We start from the raw sequence: 22597 nt of genomic DNA on the forward strand, positions 1-22597 counted from the left end.
CCTGACTGCTGTGTGGCAAATGGATTGGAGGGCAGCAGGAGTGGTTGAGGAAAGGCCTTTTATAATCCAGCTCAAGAGCTGAGACTAACCTGTATGAAATTAATGAAGAACTGACGCTGAGCTGTGGGGTGTGAGTAATAACAGGAGTTTGGTGAGGGGAGAAGTGAGAGCACACAGATGTAGTCAGAAAGGACCGGAGCTAGGACTATAGAATTAGAGGATATAAACGAATGGAAAGGAGTGGAGAACCAGCATGAGTATAGATACAGAGGCAGGAAAAAGTCATGGCTCTGAGGATGGCAGAGGAGACTAGAAGAAAGCCAATTGCATAAGAGAATGAAAAGTGCTTGTTGGGAAATGGAGTGGGGGTGAAGCTGGATGGGTAGTGAAGGGCCAGATGATGAAGGGCCTCAAAACCTAACAGAGGTGTGTGGACTTCTAGCACTGGGGAGTCATGGTGTCTTCTTCTTAATCAATGAAAGGAAAGTCATGGAGTCTCTAGGTGGCACAAATGGTTAAGCACGCAACTATTAGCTGAAAGATTGGTGGTTCAAACCCTCGGGAGACAAGCCTGAAGATCTGCTTCTGAAAGGTTACAGCCTTGAAAATCCTATAGAGCAGTTCTACTCTGCACACATGGGGCTGCCATGAATTGATTCAACAGCAACTAACGACAATATAGATAAAGAGAAATTCAAACAAACGAAGGAAAGTTCTGATGAAAACCACATTTGGGGCAGACCGGGCTAGGGGCAGTGTTCAGGAGAGTTGGTGAGAAGAAAGCTTTATAGCTGGGGGTTGTGCCATCACTCAGCCTCTCTGGACTCTCTCAAAAAGCCGTTATAATTGAAATGTCAGATATGTTCTCTCAATCATATTCAAGTGGCAATCTTTAGGTTAGTAGCTCCACGTTAACCATATGCACTACCAGGGACTCCTATGTGTGTATGTATGCATATATGTATTTCACAATTATTTATTGGACACCTAAATGAAGCAGGTGCTGTGCTAAGTGCTGGGTATACAATGATGAGCAAAATGGGTCTGGGTCTGCTCTTTTGCTTCTTAGAGTCTCAAGTATCTCTGCTTCTGCTGTTAGGTGAATTAAAAACCCAGACCTAGGAAGTTTTTTGGAGTCCCTAGGTAGCTATGAGTCAGAATCGACTTGATGGCAACAGGTTTGGTTTTGGTTTTTGGGTGGTGCGAACAGCTAATGCACTTGGCTACTAAATGAAAAGTTGGAGGCTCAAGTCCACTCAGAGAGGCCTAGGAAGACAGGCCTAGCAATTTACTTCAGGGGAAAAAATCAGCCATTGGAAACCCTATAGAACAGAGTTCTACTCTGATACATGTGGGGTCACTATGAGTCAGGGTTGGCTCAGTGGCAGCTGGTTAGGAGGTTTTTTAATACCTTGCTACTTAAAGAAGACAAAGAAGGGAGCTTGTTACATACGCAGAGTCCTGGGCACCACCCCAGCACTACTGAATCAGAATCTGCAATTTAACAAGATCCCCAGGGGATTCGGATACATTCATTCCCTTATGACAGATGACACGGTCAAGTTCCCACCTGCGTATGTTAATCTGTGTAGAAAGTGCTTGCCCCTGCTCGCCAACTACCTGTGCTATTTCTAAAGCATTCAGGGCTATATAACTTGTTTAAAAAGCACATTTCCCCTGGATATTTGTCATCTGTGCACAAGCGTGTTCTTGATTTCAGTAGGCCTTCCAAACAGAAGAAGGAATCCATCTGTGTGATAAATTGAATAATCCCTTGGAATAAACTGAATTAGATTGAACAAGCAAATTATATTTAAAATGAATTTCATTTTTGGTTTCTTGTGATATGGATACTTTAACAAAGCTTGTCTTAAGGTCATCTGACGGAGCAAATGAGATGAACTTTCAAAGGCTTCTGGCAATTTAAGCCCTGGAGGATCAGACAGCCAGTCAACACCTATTTGTGGGGCCCTACTGTGAAAAAAAAAAATTTTTATTTATTTTTTTTTTTACTGTGTGCTCAAAGCCCTGGTGGTTCAGTGGTTAAAACATTTGTCTGCTAAGTGAAAGGTCACTCCACAGGAGAAAGATGTGGCAGTCTGCTTCCATAAAGATGGAAACCCTTTGGAGCAGTTCTACTCTGTCCTATAGGGTTGCTATGAGCTGGAATCGACTGGATGGCAATGGGTTTGATTTGACTCTGTGCTCTGCCATAGGCTTTGTCCCTCAGGCCCTCCTGGGGACATGCACATATTTGGGACTTTGGGGAAGAGATTCTCTTCCCCTCGGCTTTCTGGTACTAGCCATTTCTGTGCTGCATATCACAGACACTAGAAAATTTGCTGAAGGTATCCAGTGTTGCAGACATTACATAATTTATGAACACCCGAGGAATTGGTACCTCTGAAGTTAAATATGCAATAGATATACACGTGTAGAGAAAAGATATGCAGAAACCAGGAGCCTTGCAGTTGTAAAAATTTCATGTTGCTTTCCTAAAAAGATTGTAACTAATTATGGTTTGGGCCCTAACATTGTAATAAGTGTCAATTAGCTTACTATTAAACACCACCACCAAACCACCTAGAATCTCCAAACCCTGTGCTTCTTCAGGAGAGCGCTGTAGTATGACCTCACTGACTTCTCTCCTGCTTTGGGGAAGCTCCTGGTTCCATTTAGAGTGCAGATAACTTGGGAACTGGAAAGGCTCTTAGTCCACATACAACTAACAGTTCTTAGCCTCACATGCACCCCTAAGTAATATATTCTAGATTCTACCAGAAAATTCCTTAGATAGTTCTCAGGCTGAAACTTATCTCCCTACACACTGACTGTTGGGTGTTGTATCTTTTCTCCCTGATTTAGAACTGGGGCAGTGACTTCCTGTGCATGGATTGGAGCCCTTCCAACAGTGTTCCTACCTCGGGTGAGTGAAAACATCATCACCCCCTTCAATCAAGGGCAGTGCTGAGTGTTGGGTCAAAGGGAGACCCTACAAACACACCCCAGAGCTTCAAACAGACCTTACTGATTCCCATGATCCCGGACAGCCCACGAGAAGGTAGCCTACAGCAGTGGCTGGCCTCCCATGCCAAGGCGCCCAGGTCTGTTCACCAAATCACACTTCCCATTCCATAATCCTGTCCCTGAGACCTCCTTACCCAGTGAGTACAGTCAGTGATTAGGGTCCTAGCTCCCCTCTTACATGACCCCTGCAGCTAGAACTTTTTCTGAACTACTCTTAGGCTCCTCTCAGGATGGACACTGGTGACTGAGCCCATTACTTTCAGTGCCTTGGTTGTCCAGATGAATTTGGAAGAGGCCAGCTTGCTAAAGCCTTAGGCAGAAAATAAGTGAAATGGGGACCTGGAGACTATAGCAAAGTCAGAGACTCTTGGTAAAGTTTGTGCTTTAAAAGGAAGACCCCTGACCATCTATCTTCTTGTCTCCTCTAGTTCACAAGCTCCAACCAGCAGACATCAAAGTGGTAGCTGCCTTGGGTGACTCGCTAACTGTGAGTACTGAGTCATGAGCCAAGGATGACGCCTCAGAACACAGCTAGGCCCCGTGCAGAATTAGTTTTTCTGGAGTGTTGGCCCCACATTCAACATTTAGCCAACATTTATGGAGGGCTTACTAGTGTTAGGCACTAAAATACAGCCAGGCAGCCACGAGACATCACCAGGCAACCTAGAACACCCTGTCACTCCATCCTTCCACCACCCAGCTCGAACACTGCCTCTTCCATGAGGCTCCTCAATCCCCAGATAGAAACAATTCCACCTTCTTCACTGTTCCCAGGCATTCCATGTATGTGTTATACCACCTACCCAAGTCTGCCTGCCTTTTTCTGGGAGCTCATCTCCATCTACCCAGACTCACAGAGCGTAGGTCTTACTCACACACTGCCAACGCCCTCCTTCCATTTAAGGATGCATTCTTTGGGGCAGAGGTAGCCCAGTTCCTGGCATATAGCACAATCTCCCTAAATGAATTGAATTAGCCAACAATTCAGCTGTTGCTTTGTGCAAGATGCCTTGTGAGCAGTTCTGAGGGAAAGGAAGTATGAGACACAGTCATGGCCCACAAAAAGCATGTCCAGCTGGGAAAACAAAAAGCTCGCACAGAGAGAGATACATCATCATACAGGTGACCTACAGGACTTTCAAAATAGGGTATTCATTTTTGTGAAAACAAACAACACCCTCATATGTGTGTGAATGTGTTTTTCTTTTGGAATGAGCATGAAGAAAGCTGTGGCAAGATACACACCAGGCTGGTAGCCTTTGATTAGCTCTGGTGGTATGTGTCTGTGTGAGACGCAAGGCGGGGATATAGAATCAGTGGTGCAGGCGAGATTTTTAAGATGAATAGATTATCGATTTTTTTGAAAATCTTTGTATTGCTTCACTGGTTATGGTGATCATACTACATTTGTAAGTGTCTAAGAAGAATTTCTCTCTCTTTTTATGGCAGTCATTTAGAGAAAATTTTATAGCAGAAGTAAGAACTGACAAGAGTCTTAGAGAATGAATCAGAGATCCGAGGGACTGGAAAAGAGGGCACTCAGCATCACAGAAAGGGATGGAGTGGGTGGTAGTGGAGACAGGCCAGCCCAAGGCCTTTGTGCTTTAGAAATGGTGATCAGCGCCATCTGCTTGGACCTGAGGGTTTGTGTGGACAGGGAAGGAGGAAGGAAATGTGGGGAAGGAAAGTGGAAGCCAGATTCTGGCACTACCAAACATTGGTGAAGGGGCTTAGCTTTGACCTTGTAGGCAAGGGAGACCCATTGAAGGTCAGATTAGTGGGGAGGCATAAATAAAGAGGTGTGCTCAGAAGAGCAGGTTGGTTGCCCTGTTGTTGCGAATGGAACAGGGACTGGAGACCCTGAGGTCAGGAAGGAGGCCAGAGTGTCCTCAATGGCAAAGGGAGAAAAAGAAAGTGGTGGCTGTTAGGAAGGAAGGATCAACAGGGCTTGACTACTGGTTGTGTGTAGGGAACTGAGGGAAAGAGTGTGTCAAGATGACTCAGATTTTAAGGGTCTGACGGCCTGGAGAAAAGCTGGTGCAAAAGGCAAACCCAGACCCTACCTCAGGGCAAGAGGGGCCTTTCCTAGCACCCTCAGCCTGTACCTCAGGCCCAGAGCCTTCTCTTTGCCTTTCACAGACAGCTGTGGGAGCCCAACCAAGCAACTCCAGTGACCTACTCACACGCTGGAGGGGACTCTCCTGGAGGTGAGGACGTTCCTGACTCCTTTTCTATTGATGATACTCTCTAAAGAGGCATGGTATTTTTTCCCCTCTTGCCCCTCCAGAGAGGAGGTTGGGTTCCCACAGGCCAGTACCCAGACACAGGGAAACACCTCGGTGCTCGTGTTAGTCCTAAGGGTGACAGGAAGGATGTGCCAAGGCTGCAGCAGGTAGGGGTGTTTTTAACAAATGTGCTTTCTCTTCCCCAGCATTGGAGGGGATGGGGTATTGGAGATCCACACCACACTGCCCAGTAAGTAGCAACACTAATGAGAACCATCGTTATAGCCGTAACAGCCCCTTAGTGAGGCCAGGCCTTTACCCTGGAGGAAAGGACAAGAGGGTTATCTCCAAGGAGGCAGGTCAGCCAGGCCTGGAAAAGATCCAGAATCCTCATGCCCACACCTGTGTCCCAACACTGCATACCCCCTCAATTCCCATGGGGCTCCTGCTGCCTCTCACCTGTGCTCTCTGTTTCTTCCCTCTTTAAAGACATCCTGAAGAAGTTCAACCCTCACATCCTTGGGTTCTCTACTGGTACCCAGGAGGAGACAATGGGGCTGAATGCAGCAGTGGATGGGGCCAGAGCTCGGTGAGTAGGTGTGGGCACAGGAGGGAGAGAAAGGAGGGAAACAGGAGGGCACAACTGGGAGGTCAGGGCGGGAAACAGGAGTAGGAGAGAGGGTGTCTGAGAGCCTGGTTCTGTGTGGAGCACTTCCTGTGTGCCAGGCGGGTGCTGAAACTTCCACATGGATTATCTTGTTGCAGCGTACACAACCTATGTCTGTGATGCACTCACCCACAGGTTAAACAATGCAAATTTATTATCATGGTGCACACACGTTGTTCACTAGCAATATCGCGTTCATCCGCTCAGAGCTAGAGCACACAAGACACTCCCAGAGCATTAGCACAAGGAAAGTAAACAGCAAATGACAGAGGAATCTGTGTTCACTCCGCATAACAGCTTCATGGTGAGAAATCGACGCTTACTCACTGGGCTGGCACATCTGTGGGCTGTCTCTGCTACCTTCGCTGCTGCTGGTCCAGCTTTCAACCAGCAGCCTCGGGACAGTCATGGGCCAGCGTCTCTCAAAGCAGAACTGCTCTGAGGGCAACCCCTACACAGGGTGTACCCGGGCTTGGTAGACAGGCCCTGTGTACCTTTGGTTGGGGTTTTTGCCGCTGTCTGGGCCTGCTCATGGCTGCTGTCGCAGTCCAAAGCATTTGCTAGTTCTCAGCCCACTGCTCTCAGACCTATCTGCTGCCACTTCTCTGCTCAGCAGACACTGGCCTCAGCTTCTCCTGGCCTCTGCTGCTGTTTCCCCCAGCTCTGCCGTCTACCAGGTCCAGGGTTTCTGCGGCTTCTGGTGCCAGTGCCTTCTGATGGATTTTCGGGCTCTTATCCCCCAGGCTGATTCGGGGTGGGGGAGGTGTGTTCTTCAGCATAGAGCTTCCATGGACATTCACCTCCCAGAGCCAGATGTTTGCACTCTCCAGCCTGAGAGCTCCATTGAGTCCCCAGCTTCTTAGGCCTTTACCGGTCTCACGACATGGCCTCCTGAGGCTTAGGCAGCATTGGCCCCAGGTGGTCCCTCGTAGTTGGGTCAGCCCCCACTCACTGGCCTCAGGTGTGGCCCTGGTCTCAGAACCAGGACCAAAAGGCCCAACTACCCACTGCAAACCCACTGCTCCATACCTGCACTCATGTAGTCCCCACTCCCTTCCAGGCAGGCACGATGTTGATGACACTGAGCCTTAGAAAGTGTCCTTAATGGCCCAAGGTCACTCAAGGAGTTCTATATCAGAGGAGCCAGGATCTGGGCAGCCTGAATCCAGACCTTCTCCTCTGACCACTATGCTGTCGCGGCCTGCTTAGGAGACAGTGCTCGGAGGTGGCTTGAGTTGACAAATGTCCTGCTAGGCCCCAGGCACTGTCTCTGAGCAATCACGGAGGCTGATTCGGCTTGCCCTCCCTGCCCCACAGAGGCACAGGTCAGGTGGGCGGGGTGACTCTCAGCACCTCCCCATGGACGTCTGCCCTCCCTCCTTCATGCCCAGGCCTCAGAACCTCAGAGTCTTTGATCTGAAAAAGATTCTGTGTTTTGACACAAGACAGTTAGATGTTAGGGCCCCCAAAACAACATGGTGGCTGTTTGTTTTCTCTCAGATTTCTGTTGTCGACAACAACCCAGATAATTAAAGCTAAAATGCTTGACAGAGTTCATTGATTTTCTGCATGGAACATGCTGCGTATTTGCTTTGTAGAAGGATTGCTACACTCAGATCACCAGGGAAACGGCACCAGCCTGAGTCACTCTGTTTACAGGGAGCGTTCCTTTCAGAAGCGGTAATGTGGGCCCCACGCTCGGTTTGCGCCTTCCAGCCACAGGAAGCGATGTCAGTTCCTCAACATCATAAGCAGGAGGAACTTACTTTTCTGCAAAATACTGGGCTTTGTGGAGCCATTATATCAACATCTAATTACTGTTATGATTATTATCATTGACATCATTTGATTATTATTATAGAGCCCAAGCATCCTTAACCAGGGGTTGAGTCCTCAATCTGTTGACATTCAAGTCCCTTTCCCTTTTCTCTTTTCACTTCTCTTGCCGCCTTTTCTTTTTACTGCTCCTCAGCCTCCGCCAGAGTGGAGTCAGTGGCAGGAGGAGAAACTGAAACCCACAGCTTCTCTCCAGTGTCTCTGTGTCTCAGTGCCTCCATGTCTCTAGTGTTAGGGGAAAGGAGAGGGAAGCGTCGACTTAAGTAAGATTGGAGAGTCACTCTATGACTTTCCTTTCTCTGAACTCTGTGGTTTATTAGTGTAGATAAGAATTAGTTCACCTAAGGAGAAAGATAAATACCATAGCAAGCAACTAAAAATTCTGTTTCCAAGTCTCAACTCTGAGACTTCATAGCTGTGTGACTTTAAGCAAGTCACTCAGCATCTCTGAGTCTTAGCTTTCTCATCTAGGTTGTTGTTACTTGCCATTCAGTCAGCTCCAACTCATGGCGACCTTATGTATAACAGAACAAAATGTTGCCCAGTCCTCTGCTATCTTCATGATCATTGCTATGTTTGAGTCCATTGTTTCTGCCACTATGTCAATCCGTCTCACGGAGGGCGTCTCTTTCCTTTGTTACTATCCATGAGGTTTTATTTGGGTAATTTTTGGAAGTAGATCGCCAGGTCTTTCTTCCTAGTTTGTCTTAGTCTGGAAGCTCCTTTGAAACCTGTCCATCATGGCTGACCCCACTGGATTTGGAATACCAGTGGTATAGTTCTCATATCACAGCAACACGCAAGCCACCGCAGTATGGCAAACTGACAGACATGTGGTGGCCCTCATCCATAAATGGGGATAGTAATAATACCTACCTCTCAATGTTATCAGAAGGTTTAAAGGAGACATATAATCCAAGGAAAACACTTAGTAACAGTACATAATACATAATAAACATACCAAAAAGTTTGCCATTATTAAGATATTTAGTTCAAAGTTTTATTCAACACCTAATCTTCTTTGATCAATCAATAAGCAAGAACTTATCTGAATACCTGCCAAGGACTCAGCCCCATGGTGGTTCCTAAAAAGTACAAGAGAATCAAAAGGCGAACTCCCTCCCCACAAAGAGCTTGCAGTCTAGTTAAGGAGACTAGACTAACAGGAAATAACTTTGGGGAAAAATCAGCATTGTGTGTGGCAACACTGCAGACTGAAATAATCTGGCACTTAGTTATTAAGTACAATTAAAAGAACAGAAAAGTTTAAAGCGTGAACTGGGCAGTCTAAATACAGATGCAGACCTGGAAGGGACCCCGGATATCATCTAGTCCAACTTTTTCATTTAGAAGATGAAAAAAATCAGGTCTAGCAGGATACAGTAACTTGTGGAAGGCCACACAGCAACTTTGCAGCAGAGCTGAACGTAGAAGCCAGGTGCCACGATTCTCCTCCAGGGCTCTTCCTGCCAGGAGTAAAGAAAAAGGAAATACAGGAGGCATGGATAACCAGGCCAGCAGAGAAGGTCTCAGAGAGGAGACAGGACTTGAGCTGAGCCTGAGGGACGAGAAGAACATAGCTAGGAAGAGGGGAAGAAAAAAACATTCCTAACTTCCCCTAGGACCCATGAAGGCTCATCACCCGTGAATACCCCTGATCACGTACTGAACCTATTAAAAGGTTATAGGCACTTCCGTGGTCATCTTTAACTAGGGCAGGCTTTCTTTGGGGCTCTCTGATGTAACCATCACTAACAATAGTGTATAGGATATAATCCTACTTGTATGACTTTTTCTTAATGAGAAGCAAGAACAGGGATGGTACCATGTGTGCTGGGCTCCGTCCTAGCTCATTGTGGGCATGCAGAGCTGTAAAATGCCCATCTTTCACCTGTTGCTGCTTTTATGGCTTCTACAGCAGTTTCCATTGGCTGTATCCCTTTGCTGACATAACTTCATACGTACATATCTTAAAAAAGAAAAACAACTTTATTGAGGTATAATTGGCATGCAATAACTGTACCATTTAAAAGCGTACAACTTGATAAGTTTTGATATATTACACACTTGTGAAACCCTCACTACAATCAAGATAATAAACATATCCATCACCCCTAAAAGTTTCCTCATGGCCCTTTGTAATTCTCCCTCCTGCCCCTCCCTGTCCCTATCTCACCCACCCCTCACCTCTGGGCCCTAGACAACCACTGCTCTGTCACTATAGATTAAAAGCTTGCATTTTCCAGAATTATATATAAATGAAACCACAGAGTATGTATTCTTTTTTGTCTGGCTTCTTTCACCCAGCAAAATTATTTAGAATTTTATCCATTTTGTTGTGTGTATTAATAGTTCATTCTTCTTTGTTGCTAAGTAGTATTCCATTGACATAAAATATCTCTTATCCAGAATGCCAAATGGCACTGTTTTACTTATGGAGGACATCTGGGGGATGAAGGAAGAACTTTGTTCTTAGCTGCTGTTGGGTCTGCCCCCGACTCCTGGTGACCCCAGACACATGAAACCCAGAAACACTGCTCTGTCCTGTGCCATCCCCATGTTTGGTTGTAGATTGTCCATTGTGATCCAAAGGGTTTCCATTGGCTTATTATCAGAAGTAGATCTCCAGGCCTTTCTTCCTAGTTCATCTTAGTCTGGAAGCTCTGCTGAAACCTGTCCAGCATCATAGCAACATGCAGTCCTCCACTGATAAGTGGGTGGTCGTGGTGCATGAGATGCAGTGGCTGGGTCTCCAACATGGCTGGCAAGAATTCTAGCACTGAACTAATCCTCCCCATATTTCTCGTCTCCATCCTGTTTTGTTGGGAGGACAAAAAACAGTGAAACAATGGAGAAGAGTGGGGAAATCTGGGGTAACTGAAGAGAAGAATAACCCAATGGCTTAAGGAACAGAGAGTGGGGCCTAGAAGTGAAGGTTAAACAAGTCATCAAGCCTGAGAGAGAGAGAGAGAGCTGAGGGATAATTCAGGGCTGTGACTTTTTTCAAATACACAAAAGGTTATTTTTAAAACAGGCAAAAGAATAAGAAACGAACAGGCTCAGCTTGCAAGAAAAGAGCCTGATAAAATATACGGAAAAATCCCTGATGGGAAGATTGACAAGATCCCAACCCAAGTGGTCAAAGAGAACAGGGCGCCCCTGCAGAAAGCCTGTGACGGGGCTGCATTGGTGTGGCTCCAAGGCCCCCGGCAGCTCTTTCATTATTGCTAGGCTGAGATTTCTTGAGATCAAAAGCCTTTCAGTACATTCTTTACAACTTTTTTTTTTTTTTTTTCCTGAAGCGCCTCTCTTCCCAGGCCAAAATTCCACAGCATGAGCCCTTGCTCCAGGGCCATCTCTGACCTCCGTTTCTCTTCCCCCTGTGTAGAGACATGCCAGCCCAGGCCTGGGACCTGGTGGAGCGAATGAAGAGGAGTCCAGTAAGTACAGGGCCCCAGGCCATCCCTACAAAGGGCTGGGCCTCCAGTTGACTGGGAAGGGTATCACTGCTCTAAAAGAGCCCCTCTGTACCACAGCCCTCCTATTCTAGGCTTGTCTTTTTGAGAGGCCAGCTACACCCATGAGAAGTAGGTCTTACCCCAAAGGCTCCCACTTTGCCTGCCTTTCCTGATCCAGGCTCCCCACCACCACTCCCAAGGGCTGGCTGAGGGGGAAGAAGTGCAGCGGAGGGTTGGCAGAGATTGTGGCCTTGGCTTCTGGCCACTTCCCACTTTACCTGAGAGTTGGCTTGCAGAGCCCTATTCTGTAAACGCTGAATCCTAAAAATGGGCTGTTCATTCCAATCCTTCCTCCTTCCCACTCTGCTCACCCAGCTCCTTGAAACTTCTCACCAGCACTTTTTGTTAATGCTCTTTGTTTATGTCTCAGAATTCCACTCCTGGCGGGACTCCTATTATGGTGCTGTCTGGGAGGAAAGTAGGCTCCTTGCTTGACCAGACTGCTCCAGGCCCTCCCTACCACCTCTCCGTCCATGCACAGCTCTCACTTCATCTCCTCCTCCCCAGACCCAGACCCAAAGAACTCTTCCAAGAAGCAACTCTGGTCTTTTGTTTCTGGAGGCATTTTTTGCCCTTGTTTTCCTTTGAAGGCCTTGAGATCACGTTTCAGGGATGTATTAATCCACTTGGCCTTTCGTGGGCTCAAGGAAATATGGAATGCACGCCTGCACCATGGACTGCAGCTTTCTGAAGAGAATTTCAAAGTTAAAAGAGCTCTTTATTACTGTGTGAGCAGGCACACACACATGCACACATGCAAGCGCACATACACATGTACTCACACACTTGTGTGCACACGCGCACGCACATGCTGCCCAGTTTTGTCTGTGGAGCTCCTTATCCAGGCACCGAGCTGGGGTTGGGAAGGCCTCATTGCATCCTCTCTCCACTGTGAGCTAAGGAGGATAGAAACACTCAGGGGCTGTCTCGCATGGTAAGCACTACCTACATGTGGCTCTTCCAAGGCCTAAACTCAGGATTTTCTGTCCATTCAGGAAATGAACCTGGAGAAAGACTGGAAGTTGATCACACTCTTCATCGGGGTCAACGATTTGTGTCATTATTGTGAAAATCCGGTATGCTCTGACTAACATCATAGGGGGCCTGAGGAGTAGAGCTGTTGACCTCTGTCGCTGTCCTTGCCCAGGGCCCTGGCCTTTCCCACAGTCCTCTCTCATGAGAATCACCCTTGCCTAATCTCCAGGCACCTGAGTCTGCCAAGGCCAGCCTCTGGCTCACGAGTGTCAGGTGAGGCCTGGCCTTTTCCACTGCCTGAGTGGTCCCTGGGAAAGCCACTGTGCTGGTGCCCCAATTCCAGAAGAAGCATCTAGCCAAGCTCTTTGAACATGTCTGAGCAGGCAGCCTTTCTATGACACAAATACTATTCCATGGTATCCAGACAGATAGACAGCTAGAGATTCCCCACCCCCTGCCCACTTGCAGTCCCTGCCCCCATTTTGTTCTTCAGGGAGCAGGTCATGGGGAGGGGAAGACTAACACAGTGTTATAAAAAAAAGGTTGGATAAGTTGAACCAGTCCTGGTAGTGTGGCTTGCTGCCCTTCAGGGACATCATGAGTTAACCAACTTCAGTAGGCTGGCTTGGGAACCCAATCCCACTCCAAATGTAGTTTCTATGGGAAGATATATCCAGACTTAAAAACTTTTGGAAGCTGCAACTTTAGGAATACATCTTGTTCTAACCTGGAGACAGCCTGTATTTTATGTGACCGGAAAAATTCAGCTGCCCTGACTCAAAGGTTGCAGTGAACTGCTTGACAGTCACAGGTGGGAGGGAAGGCTTGAGGAGGCCAAGTACCAAAGGTTTGATAAGAATTTCCTCCCATGCACAGGTTTAGCTCTTGCAAGCTCCTTCACTTCTGTTCTCGCCTTTACAACCCAAACTCTACCAAACCCACTGCCGTCAAGTCAATTCTGACTCAAAGCGACCCTACAGCAACCCTATACTCTACAGGCAGAAGTAATTCAACCCCATAGGGACTTAAATGTCGTTATGTCCTGGACTCCAGGAGTTCCTGGAAGCCAAAAATGATGCCGGAGCCATGTGATGATTAAGGTTGTGAGTCAACTTGGCTGAGCCATGATTCTTTGTGGTTTGACAGTTGTGTAAAGATGTAGTTTGGCAGCTATGTAATAGTATAGTTTGGCAGTTATGTAGTAATATTGTCATCCTTCATGATGTGATCTGATATGAGCGGTCAATCAGCTGTAAGGGGAGCTTCCTCAGGGGTGGGTCTGTATCCAATACATATATGGATATTCTGGCAAAACTCACTTGCTTGCTATGGATCCTGCATCTGGCTCATCATTATTTGACCTCTGGTTTTGGGGACTTGAGCCAGCTACCTGCAATATTGCCTACCAATCCTGGATTAATCAGCCTCCACAGCCTGTGAGCCAGCAACCTGACCTGCTGATCTTGGGTTCATCAGCCCCTGCAGCTATGTGAGTCATGAGAAGCCTCCAGCCTGACACCTGACACATGGATTTGGAACTGTCCAACCTCTACAACTGTGTGAGCCATTTCCATGAGATAAATCTCTCTCTCTCTGTATATATATATATGTATATGTATATGTATATGTATATGTATATGTATATGTATATGTATATGTATATGTATATGTATATGTATATGTATATGTATATGTATATGTATATGTATATGTATATGTATGCACATTTCACTGGTTTTGCTTCTTTAGGGAACCCAGCCTAAGACATTTGGTACCAAGAGTGGTTCTAGAGAAACAAAATCTTAGGGATGAGTTTTCTAAATTGGTTCTCAAGTGTGACTAGTCTTTAAGGCAATGATGACTTGCCTCCAGTAATAGAAAGGGTGCTGCTAATCCATGGTATAAGGTAGCAAAATTAATACACAAAGTATCTCCACAAATAGATCAAGTATTGGTGAGAAGTGAGGCTCTGGGTAATCACATGTTTGATACTTTTCTATAATTTTGTCAGAATGAGCAGTATAGGGAAGCTGGTTGGTTGGCCCTACTTTTGCTAGACAAAGTGGAGAAAGGAAGAAATTAGTTCAGGGCTTCACACTCACAGTTCAAGTACCACATAAATGACCTGAAAGTTGCCACTCGTGCCCTGAAATAAAGCCTCATTTCTTGTAGTAACAGAGCTGATATTGCCAAAAACCAAACCCAGAATCTTATAAGAGTGGCTGAATTACAACACCAATCAAACTCCCAACCTTGAATGGTGCCTAAAGTTAAAGTGAGGGCATTGAAAATTGGGAAGAAATGGGATCCTGAAACTTGGGATGGGGACATATGGATGGATAATCAGGAAGCTGGGAACACTGAGTCCCTAAATTCCATTGAATCACTCCTACCAACAGAACTAGCCCACTTACTCCCATTTGAAAAGATCACTCCATCTTCAGGTGCTAAGTCGCCCTCCCCAGTAAAACTATTATCCCTTCTACCCCCATCTGATGAGATCATCTGTGCGGGAGTCTTTGTCTGAGATATCAATTGGAGCAGCACCTTGGGTGTTGCCTGGGGCTTCGCCTGAGGTAAATGCCTTATAAGACAATCCTGAATGTTCCCAGGACCCATCCCCACCACCAATTTTTGCTTCTAGACCTGTAACTAGACTTAAGTCCCAGCAAACCCCAAAAGGTGAAGTACAAAGTGTGACCCAGGAAGAGGCATGCTATACTCCAAAATAACTACTTGACTTTTCTAATATGTACAAACAGAAACCTGGGGAATGTGTGTGGAAATGGCTATTAAGGGTATGGTATAATGGTGCAACCCACCCAGTCACCCAACCCTGTGCCATCAAGCAAGGAACATAAAATTGGATCAGCCTGAGTTTATTGACATGGGCCCACTAAGCGGTTTCTTCTTTCAGTCTTTCAGCTCGAGAAATTAGGAAAGAATCCAATAGTTTATTTAGTTGGTTCACTGAAGCAGGGATTATGCGATGGCCTACACTAAATCCAGATGAAGTACCAGACCTGCCTTGGTATACCCTGGAAGAAGTTATCCAAAGGCTTAGGGAAATTGGCGTGTTAGAGTGGATGTATCAGGTTAGACCCACAGACCCACACATGGAGTGCTCAGAGGACACAACTTTTACCACAACAGTGAAGAAAAAAAATTGCGAAGGGGGAGGCCCAGGATCCTTGAAGACTGCTGTGATTGCTATTTTATGTAAGTCAGATTTGGCAGTGAGAACTGCCCTAAGACACCTAACTACAATAGGGCTAATTGAACCCTGTAGTGGTAGGGGCCAAGTGGTGGCACTCAAATTGACAGAGACAAGGTGGGCATGGTCATTGTAATGGACAGCAAAATCAAATTAGAACTGAAAATAGTCTGACTCGTATGGACTTATGGCATTGGCTACTTAGTAATGGTGTCCCTAGGAGTGAAATAGACAGGAAAGCTGCTAAATATTTACTGATATGTACAAGCAGAAGAATTCTGGGTCAAGTGAACATCAGTCTAACTTGAATCACTTGAATAGAGAGTCACAGCCCCTCAATTAATTCCCAGACTTGACCCAGTTTACAGACCCACAACCCCTTGAATGCAGAAGAGGCCGGGTGCCTTTGAGGGATGACTCCAGTGCACTGTCAAAAATTTTTACTGTTAATCTTTCTCCCAGCCTTCTCCAAAGTGTTCTATGGCTTTTTACGAGAGTGACTATTCATTGGGGCAAAGGAAATAATCAGACTTTTTAGGGATTACTGGATGCTGACTCTGAGCTGACACTAATTCCAGGAGACCCAAAACATCAGTGTGGCTTACCAGTCAGAGTGAGGGCATATGTAGGTTGGTTATTGATGGACTTTTAGCTCAAGTTTCTCTCACAGTAGGTCCTGTGTGTCTCCAAACCAATCTTGTAGTGATTTCCCTGGTTCCAGAATACATAATTGGAATATGTATACTCAGCAACTGGAAAAGCCACCACAACGGATCCCAGACAAGTGGAATAAGGGCTATTTCAGTAGAAAAGGCCAAGGTGAAGCCATTATAACTGCCCCTACTTAGGATATTAGTAAACCAAAAGCAATACTGGATTCCCGGAGTGATTGCAGAGGTTAATGCCACCACTAAGGACTTGAAGGATGCAGTGGTGGTAATTCCACCACACCCCCATTCAACTCACCTATTTGGCCTGTGCAAAAAACAGATGGATCTTGGAAAATGACAGTGGGTTATTGTAAATTAAACAGGTGGTGACTCCAATTGCAGCTGCTGTTCCAGATGTGGTTTTATTGCTTGGGAAAATTAATACATCTCCTGGTACCTTTATACATCTATTGATCAAGCCAATGCCTTTTTCTCCATACCTGTTTCAAAAAAACACCACAAACAGTTTGCCTACCTCAGCAAGGGCAGCAATACACCTTCACTGTATATCACCCCTCCAGTCCTATGTCATAATTTAGTCCGCAGGGAACTTGATCACCTTTCCCTTCCACAAGATGTCACACTGGTCCATTGCATTGATGACATCATGCTCATTGGACCTAGTTAAGAAGAAGTGTCAATGATTCTGGGCTTATTAGCAAAACCTTTGTGTGCTAGATGGTGGGAAATTAATCCCACAAAAGTTCAGGCTCCTTTTACTTCAGTAAAATTTCTAGGGGTCCAGTGATGTGGAGCATGATGAGATATTTCTTCTAAAGTGAAGGATAAGTTGTTACGTCTGGCCCCTCCTACAACTAAAAAGGAGGCACAACACCTGGTGGGCCTCTTTGGATTTTAAAGGCAACATATCCCTCATTTGGGTGTGCTACTCTGGCCTATTTTTCAAATGACTTGAAAAGCTGCTAGTTTTGAGTGGGGCCCAGACCAAGAAAAGGCTCTGCAATAGATTCAGGCTACTGTGCAACCTGCTCTGTCACTTGAGCCATATGATCCAGCTGATTAAATGGTGTTTGAAGTGTCAGTGGCAGATGGAGATGCTGTTTGGAGCCTTTTTGAGGCTCCTATTGGTGAATCACAGCACAGGCCCTTAGGATTTTGGAGTAAAGTTCCGCCACACTCTGCAGATATGTATTGTCCTTTTGAGAAACAGCTTTTGGCTTGTTACTGGGCCTTAGTAGACGCTGAACACTTAGCCACGGGCCACCAACTCACCATGCAGCCTGAGTTGCCCATCATGAACTGGATATTGTATGACACGGAGCCGTAAAGTCAGATGTGCACAGCAGCATTCCGTTATTAAATGGAAGTGGTATATACAAGATAAGGCTCAAGCTGTACCTGAAGACACAAGTAAGTTGCATGAGGAAGTGGCCCAAAATTCCATGGTCTCCACTCCTGTCACATTACCTACCTTCTCCCAGTCTTCATGTATGGTCTCATAGAGAGTTCCTTATGATCAGTTGACTGAGGAAGATAAAACTCGTGCCTGGCTTACCGGTGGTTCTGCATGATATTCAGGTACCACTTAATAGTAGACAGCAGCAGCACTGCAGCCCATTTCTAGGATCTCCCTGAAAGACAGCGGTAAAGGAAACTCCTTCCAGTGGGCAGAACTCCCAACAGTGCATCGAGTTGTTCACTTTGCTTGGAAGGAGAAATGGCCATACGTGTGATTGTGTGATTGTGGGCTGTGGCCAATGGTTTTGCTGGATGGTCAGAGACTTGGAAGGAACATGGTTGGAAAATTGATGAAAAGGAGGTATAGGAACAGGTATGTGGATAGACTTCTCTGAATGGGCCAAAGAAGTGAAGATATTTGTGTCTCACTAAATGCGCTCCAAAGGGTGTCCTAAGCAGAGGAGAATTTCAACAATCAAGTGGATAGGATGACATATTCTGTGGAAACCAGTCATCCTCTTTCCCCAGACACTCTTGTCATTGCCCAATGGGATCATGAACAAAGTGGCCATGGTGGCAGGGATGGGGGTTATGCATGGGCTCAGCAACATGGACTTCCACTCATCAAGGCTGACTTGGCTACAGCCACTGCTGAATACCCAATCTGCCAGCAGGAGAGACCAACAATGAGTCCCTGATATGGCACCATTCCCTAAAGATATCGCCCAGCAACATGGTGGCAGGTTGATTACATTGGACTGCTTCCATCATGGAAAGGGCAGCATTTCGTTCTTTCTGGGTTAGATACTTTCTGTGAATGCAGATTTGCCTTTACTGTGTGCAATGCCTCTGCTAAAATTACCACCCATGGATTCATGGAGTGCCTTACCCTCCATCATGGTATCTCACACAGCATTGCCTCAGACCAAGAGACTCACTTCACAGTAAATGAAGTATGGCAAAGGGCCCATGTTCATGGAATTCACTGGTTTTATCATGTTCCCCATCATCCTGAAGCAGCCAGCTTGATAGAGCAATGGAATGACCTTCTAAAGACACAACTACAGTGCTAGCGAGGTGGCAACACTTTGCAGGGTTAGGGCAATGTTCTCCAGGAGGCTCTATATGCTCTAAATCAGTATCCAGTACATGGTGCTGTTTCTCCTGTAGCCAGGATTCATGGTTCCAGGAATCAAGGGTGGAGATGAGAGTGGCGCCACTCACTATTACCCTAGTGACCCTCTCACAAATTTGTTTCCTGTTCCCACAACCCTATGCTCTGTGGGTCTAGAGGTCTTAGTTCCTAAAGGAGGAATTCTCCCACCTGGAGACACAACACAGATTCCATTGAACTGGAAGTTAAGAATGCCACCCAGCCACTTTGGGCTCCTCATGCCTCTGGATCAACAGCCAAAGAAGGGAGGTTCCATATTGCCTGGTGTGATTGACCCTGACTTCCAAGGGGAAATTGGATTGATGTTGCATACTGGAGGTAAAAAAACAGTATATCTGGAGTATAGAAGATCCCTTAGGGTGTCTCTTAGCACTACCATGCCCTGTGATTAAAGTCAATGGAAAACTACAGCAACCCAATTTCAACATGACTAACGGCCTAGACCCTTCAAGAATGAAAGTGTGGGCCACCTCACCAGGCAAAGAACCATGGCCAGCTGAGGTGCTTGCTGAGGATAAAGGGAATACAGAATGGGTGGTAGAAGGAGGTAATTCTAAATACCAGTTACAACCACATGACCAGTGGCAGAAGCAAGGACTGTAATTGTTATGAGTATTTCTTCTTTGTATGTGTGCATCGAAAGTTTTTGTTTTCTTCACTTATAAAAGAAAAGATGTAAACAGGGCTAGTGCATTTTCGGTTGTACGCATGTTAGTTGCATCATGTTAGGCACAAGTATGACTTTGTAATTGTTTTTATTTAGAGATTGAGTATTGCTTAAGGAAACATGTACAGGGTGAACTGTGGTTGTTAAGGTTGTGTGTCAGCTTGGCTGGGTTGTAATTCTCAGTGCTTTGGCAGTTATGTAATGATGTAATCACCCTCCAAGATATGATCCGATGTGATTAGCCCAGCAGTTGTAAGGGGAGCTTCCTCAGGGATGTGGCCTCCATTCAATGTATATGGATGTTTTGGCAAAGCTTGCTTGCTTGGTCTCGATCCTGCATACCACTTGTCATCATCTAACCTCCAGTTCTTGGGACCTGAGCCAGATGCCTGCCTTATTGTCTGCTAATCTTGAGATTTATCAGCCTTCGCAGCCCATGAGCCAGCAGCCGCTGCCTGACCTGCTGATCTTGGGTTCATCAGCCCCTGTAGCCATGTGAGTCAGGAGAATCCTACAACCTGATGCCTGACCCAAGGACTTGAAACTTGCTAGCCTCTACAGCCACATGAGCCATTTCCTTGAGATAAATCTCTCGCTCTCATGAGAGAGAGATTTATCTCAAGGAAATGGCTCGTGTATATATATATATATATATATATACATACATATATATATATATATATATGAAACACTTGATGTAGGGGAATGTCCTCTACTAGCCCCCAAATTCACCACCCATCTGTCAGTTTGTCATACTGTGGTGGCTTGCATGTTACTTTGATGCTGGAAGCTATGCCACCAGTATTTCAAATACCAGTAGGGTCACCCATGGCTTTAGGCTTCCAGACTAAAGCAGACTAGGAAGAAAAGCCTGGCAACCTGCTTTCAAAAATTAACCAATACAAACCCTATAGACCACAACAGAACATTGTTTGATAATAGTGCTGGACGATGAGCTCCTACATTGGTAGGCAACAAGGGACTCAAGCATGCCAGCAGTCACGAGGATGGCACTGGAACGGGCAGTGTTTCATTCTGTTGAACATACATGGGGTCACCATGAGTCAGAGCCAACTCGGCGGCAGCCAACAACGACAACAATATCACACAAATATATATCCTTCAGGCAAATAGGTTTATATTCCTGAGAGCATTGTTCTGTGAAAAGCACCTGAAGGCCATGACCAGGTTTAACTCAGCCAAGTTTGTGGTGAGGTCCACATCTATCACGCTATATAAACACAGACTGGAGCCAGGGCTTGGTCCTCAGAGGCTCTTCAAGCTCGAGTTTGTCTCTCCAGCCCCTCTCCTTGGCTGGGCCCACATATGGCTGCGGGGGTTATGGGGTAGCTTGGCTGTGCTCTCTAAACAACTAGGTGAGGGAGAGGCCACACACAGCAGCTGAGCATTGGGTCCAACATCAGATGAAGAGCTAACCTGGTTGAATCAGCAACTGCTTAGACTCCTAGAGTTTACACACTGGGAGAGGCCAGAATAATGGGAAGGAATCATTAATAAGGAGTCTATAAAATCTTTACATCTGTCTACAAGAGAAAGATACTCTCTTCCATCCAACTTTTCCCTGCTTTCTCTCCACCCATGACTGATGTGTTCACATCCTTTACACTAGGGCCAAGAAGGGTTTTAAAGCTGGTGCCCAGGCCCTAATCGCCCTGGCAAGGAAGAGGGGCAGAAACAGGTGGAGGCACAAAGTGCCTCTCCTCCTGAGAGCTTCACTAAACTTCTCAGCATAGACTGTCTTCTTGCCCATTCCTCCCTCACCCTCTGAACACCCAACACCCCTTTTGGTGGCTGGGGACAGGTATCCACGGAGCACATTTTCTGTGTTCTGAAGCAAGTAGCCTTATCTCAACAATCTGTCTTAAAAAAAATAATGGACCATCTGAGCTCTCACCTCCTGTGGCTCCTCTACTCCCACCTCCTACAGCAGACATGCATTCTCCATTTGCACAGGAAAGCTTTAAGTCATCACACACCCTCTGGTGTGAGTCTCCGTCTGACACTCTCTAAGGAGCCCAGGACCATATCCAAAAACATATGACTGTCTTTCTCGTGCTACAAAGCAAAGCCCAAGATTAGCCAGCAAGCATTACTGAGCACCTGCTGTGTACCCACACAGTACCTAGGACACTATGGGAGCACATCTAAATCAGCCTCCAGTGGGGAGATGGGCCAGAGGAGGAGACACTGGAGCTGAGTGAGGCACAAGGGAGAGCTGAAGTTAGGGGTATGTGGAGAGCAAAGGGTTCCAGGCAGTGGGACCAGCATGTTCCAAAGCCCAGAGAAAAGAAGACTTTGGGCCCACACATGCAGTTGGAGAAGGCTGAGGTAGGATGGTGGGTGGGGACTGCTGAGAGATATTCTGCAGAGCTGGCAGGGCCCAGCACCCTCAAAGAGTCTGCTTTTGGGCTTGAAAAATGTACAGTGTGGTGGGGGTGGGGATTGTCCGTGGGGTCAAGAGATGACCCTGTGTCCAACCAGGAACAAGGGCTGTGCTTCCCAGCCTGACCAGTGCCACAGAAGCCCCTCAGCACCCACTCTGCCAGCAGCCCAGGCCCCTAGGGCACTCCTGTGCTGGGTGCTGACTGTTCTTGTCCTCCCCTCAGAGTGGAATCCAGGGGTTAAGGAGAGCCCCTTCTTTCTCCACAGGAGGCCCACTCAGCTGAGGAGTATGTTCGGCACCTACAACAAACCCTGGACATCCTCTATGAAGAGGTAGGAAATAGTTGCTGCACTTTTATGGGTCCCCTTACTGCCACAAACTGCCAGTCTGTTCCTCACTGAGTGCATCCAGGCAAGTTGCATTCAACAAGATGCACATTGGGCAAAGGCCCACCGTCAGCGTGCACCTGGAAGGTCTGGGAGGGAGGGAGCTGCGAGCTCCTCTGCTGAGGATCAGAGGCTGTATTTTATAGTGGCAAAGAACTTGCACCTGGAGCCAAGTGGCCTGAGTTTGCAGCCAGGAGCTGTGACTTACTAGCAATGTGATCTTGAGCAAGCTAATCCTGTCTCAGCTTCCCAATCTACAAAGTGTGGATAATAAAGGAGATTCTGTGAGATCAAACAAGTCACATTCCCTCTCTTGTCCTCAGTTTCCTCATTGTTAAATTGGGAAGGGGGAAGTTGGATTGTAAGGGAGGCTCC

At 46.5% G+C, this 22597-nt stretch overlaps 1 protein-coding gene across 1 annotated transcript in view; it reads left to right on the plus strand.

Moving 5' to 3' along the window:
- The window catches only part of PLB1 (phospholipase B1), a 111653-nt gene that overhangs the window by 71959 nt on the left and 17097 nt on the right, over nucleotides 1-22597 (plus strand). The window contains exons 31-38 of the mRNA XM_064295174.1: nucleotides 2866-2926; nucleotides 3456-3514; nucleotides 5167-5234; nucleotides 5459-5502; nucleotides 5742-5841; nucleotides 11144-11195; nucleotides 12269-12349; nucleotides 22103-22168. Of these exons, the coding sequence (XP_064151244.1) occupies nucleotides 2866-2926; nucleotides 3456-3514; nucleotides 5167-5234; nucleotides 5459-5502; nucleotides 5742-5841; nucleotides 11144-11195; nucleotides 12269-12349; nucleotides 22103-22168 (531 nt within the window). The remainder of the gene's footprint in view (nucleotides 1-2865; nucleotides 2927-3455; nucleotides 3515-5166; nucleotides 5235-5458; nucleotides 5503-5741; nucleotides 5842-11143; nucleotides 11196-12268; nucleotides 12350-22102; nucleotides 22169-22597) is intronic.

This window comes from Loxodonta africana, chromosome 12 (assembly GCF_030014295.1).
Source record: "Loxodonta africana isolate mLoxAfr1 chromosome 12, mLoxAfr1.hap2, whole genome shotgun sequence".
Taxonomy (NCBI): Eukaryota; Metazoa; Chordata; class Mammalia; order Proboscidea; family Elephantidae; genus Loxodonta; species Loxodonta africana.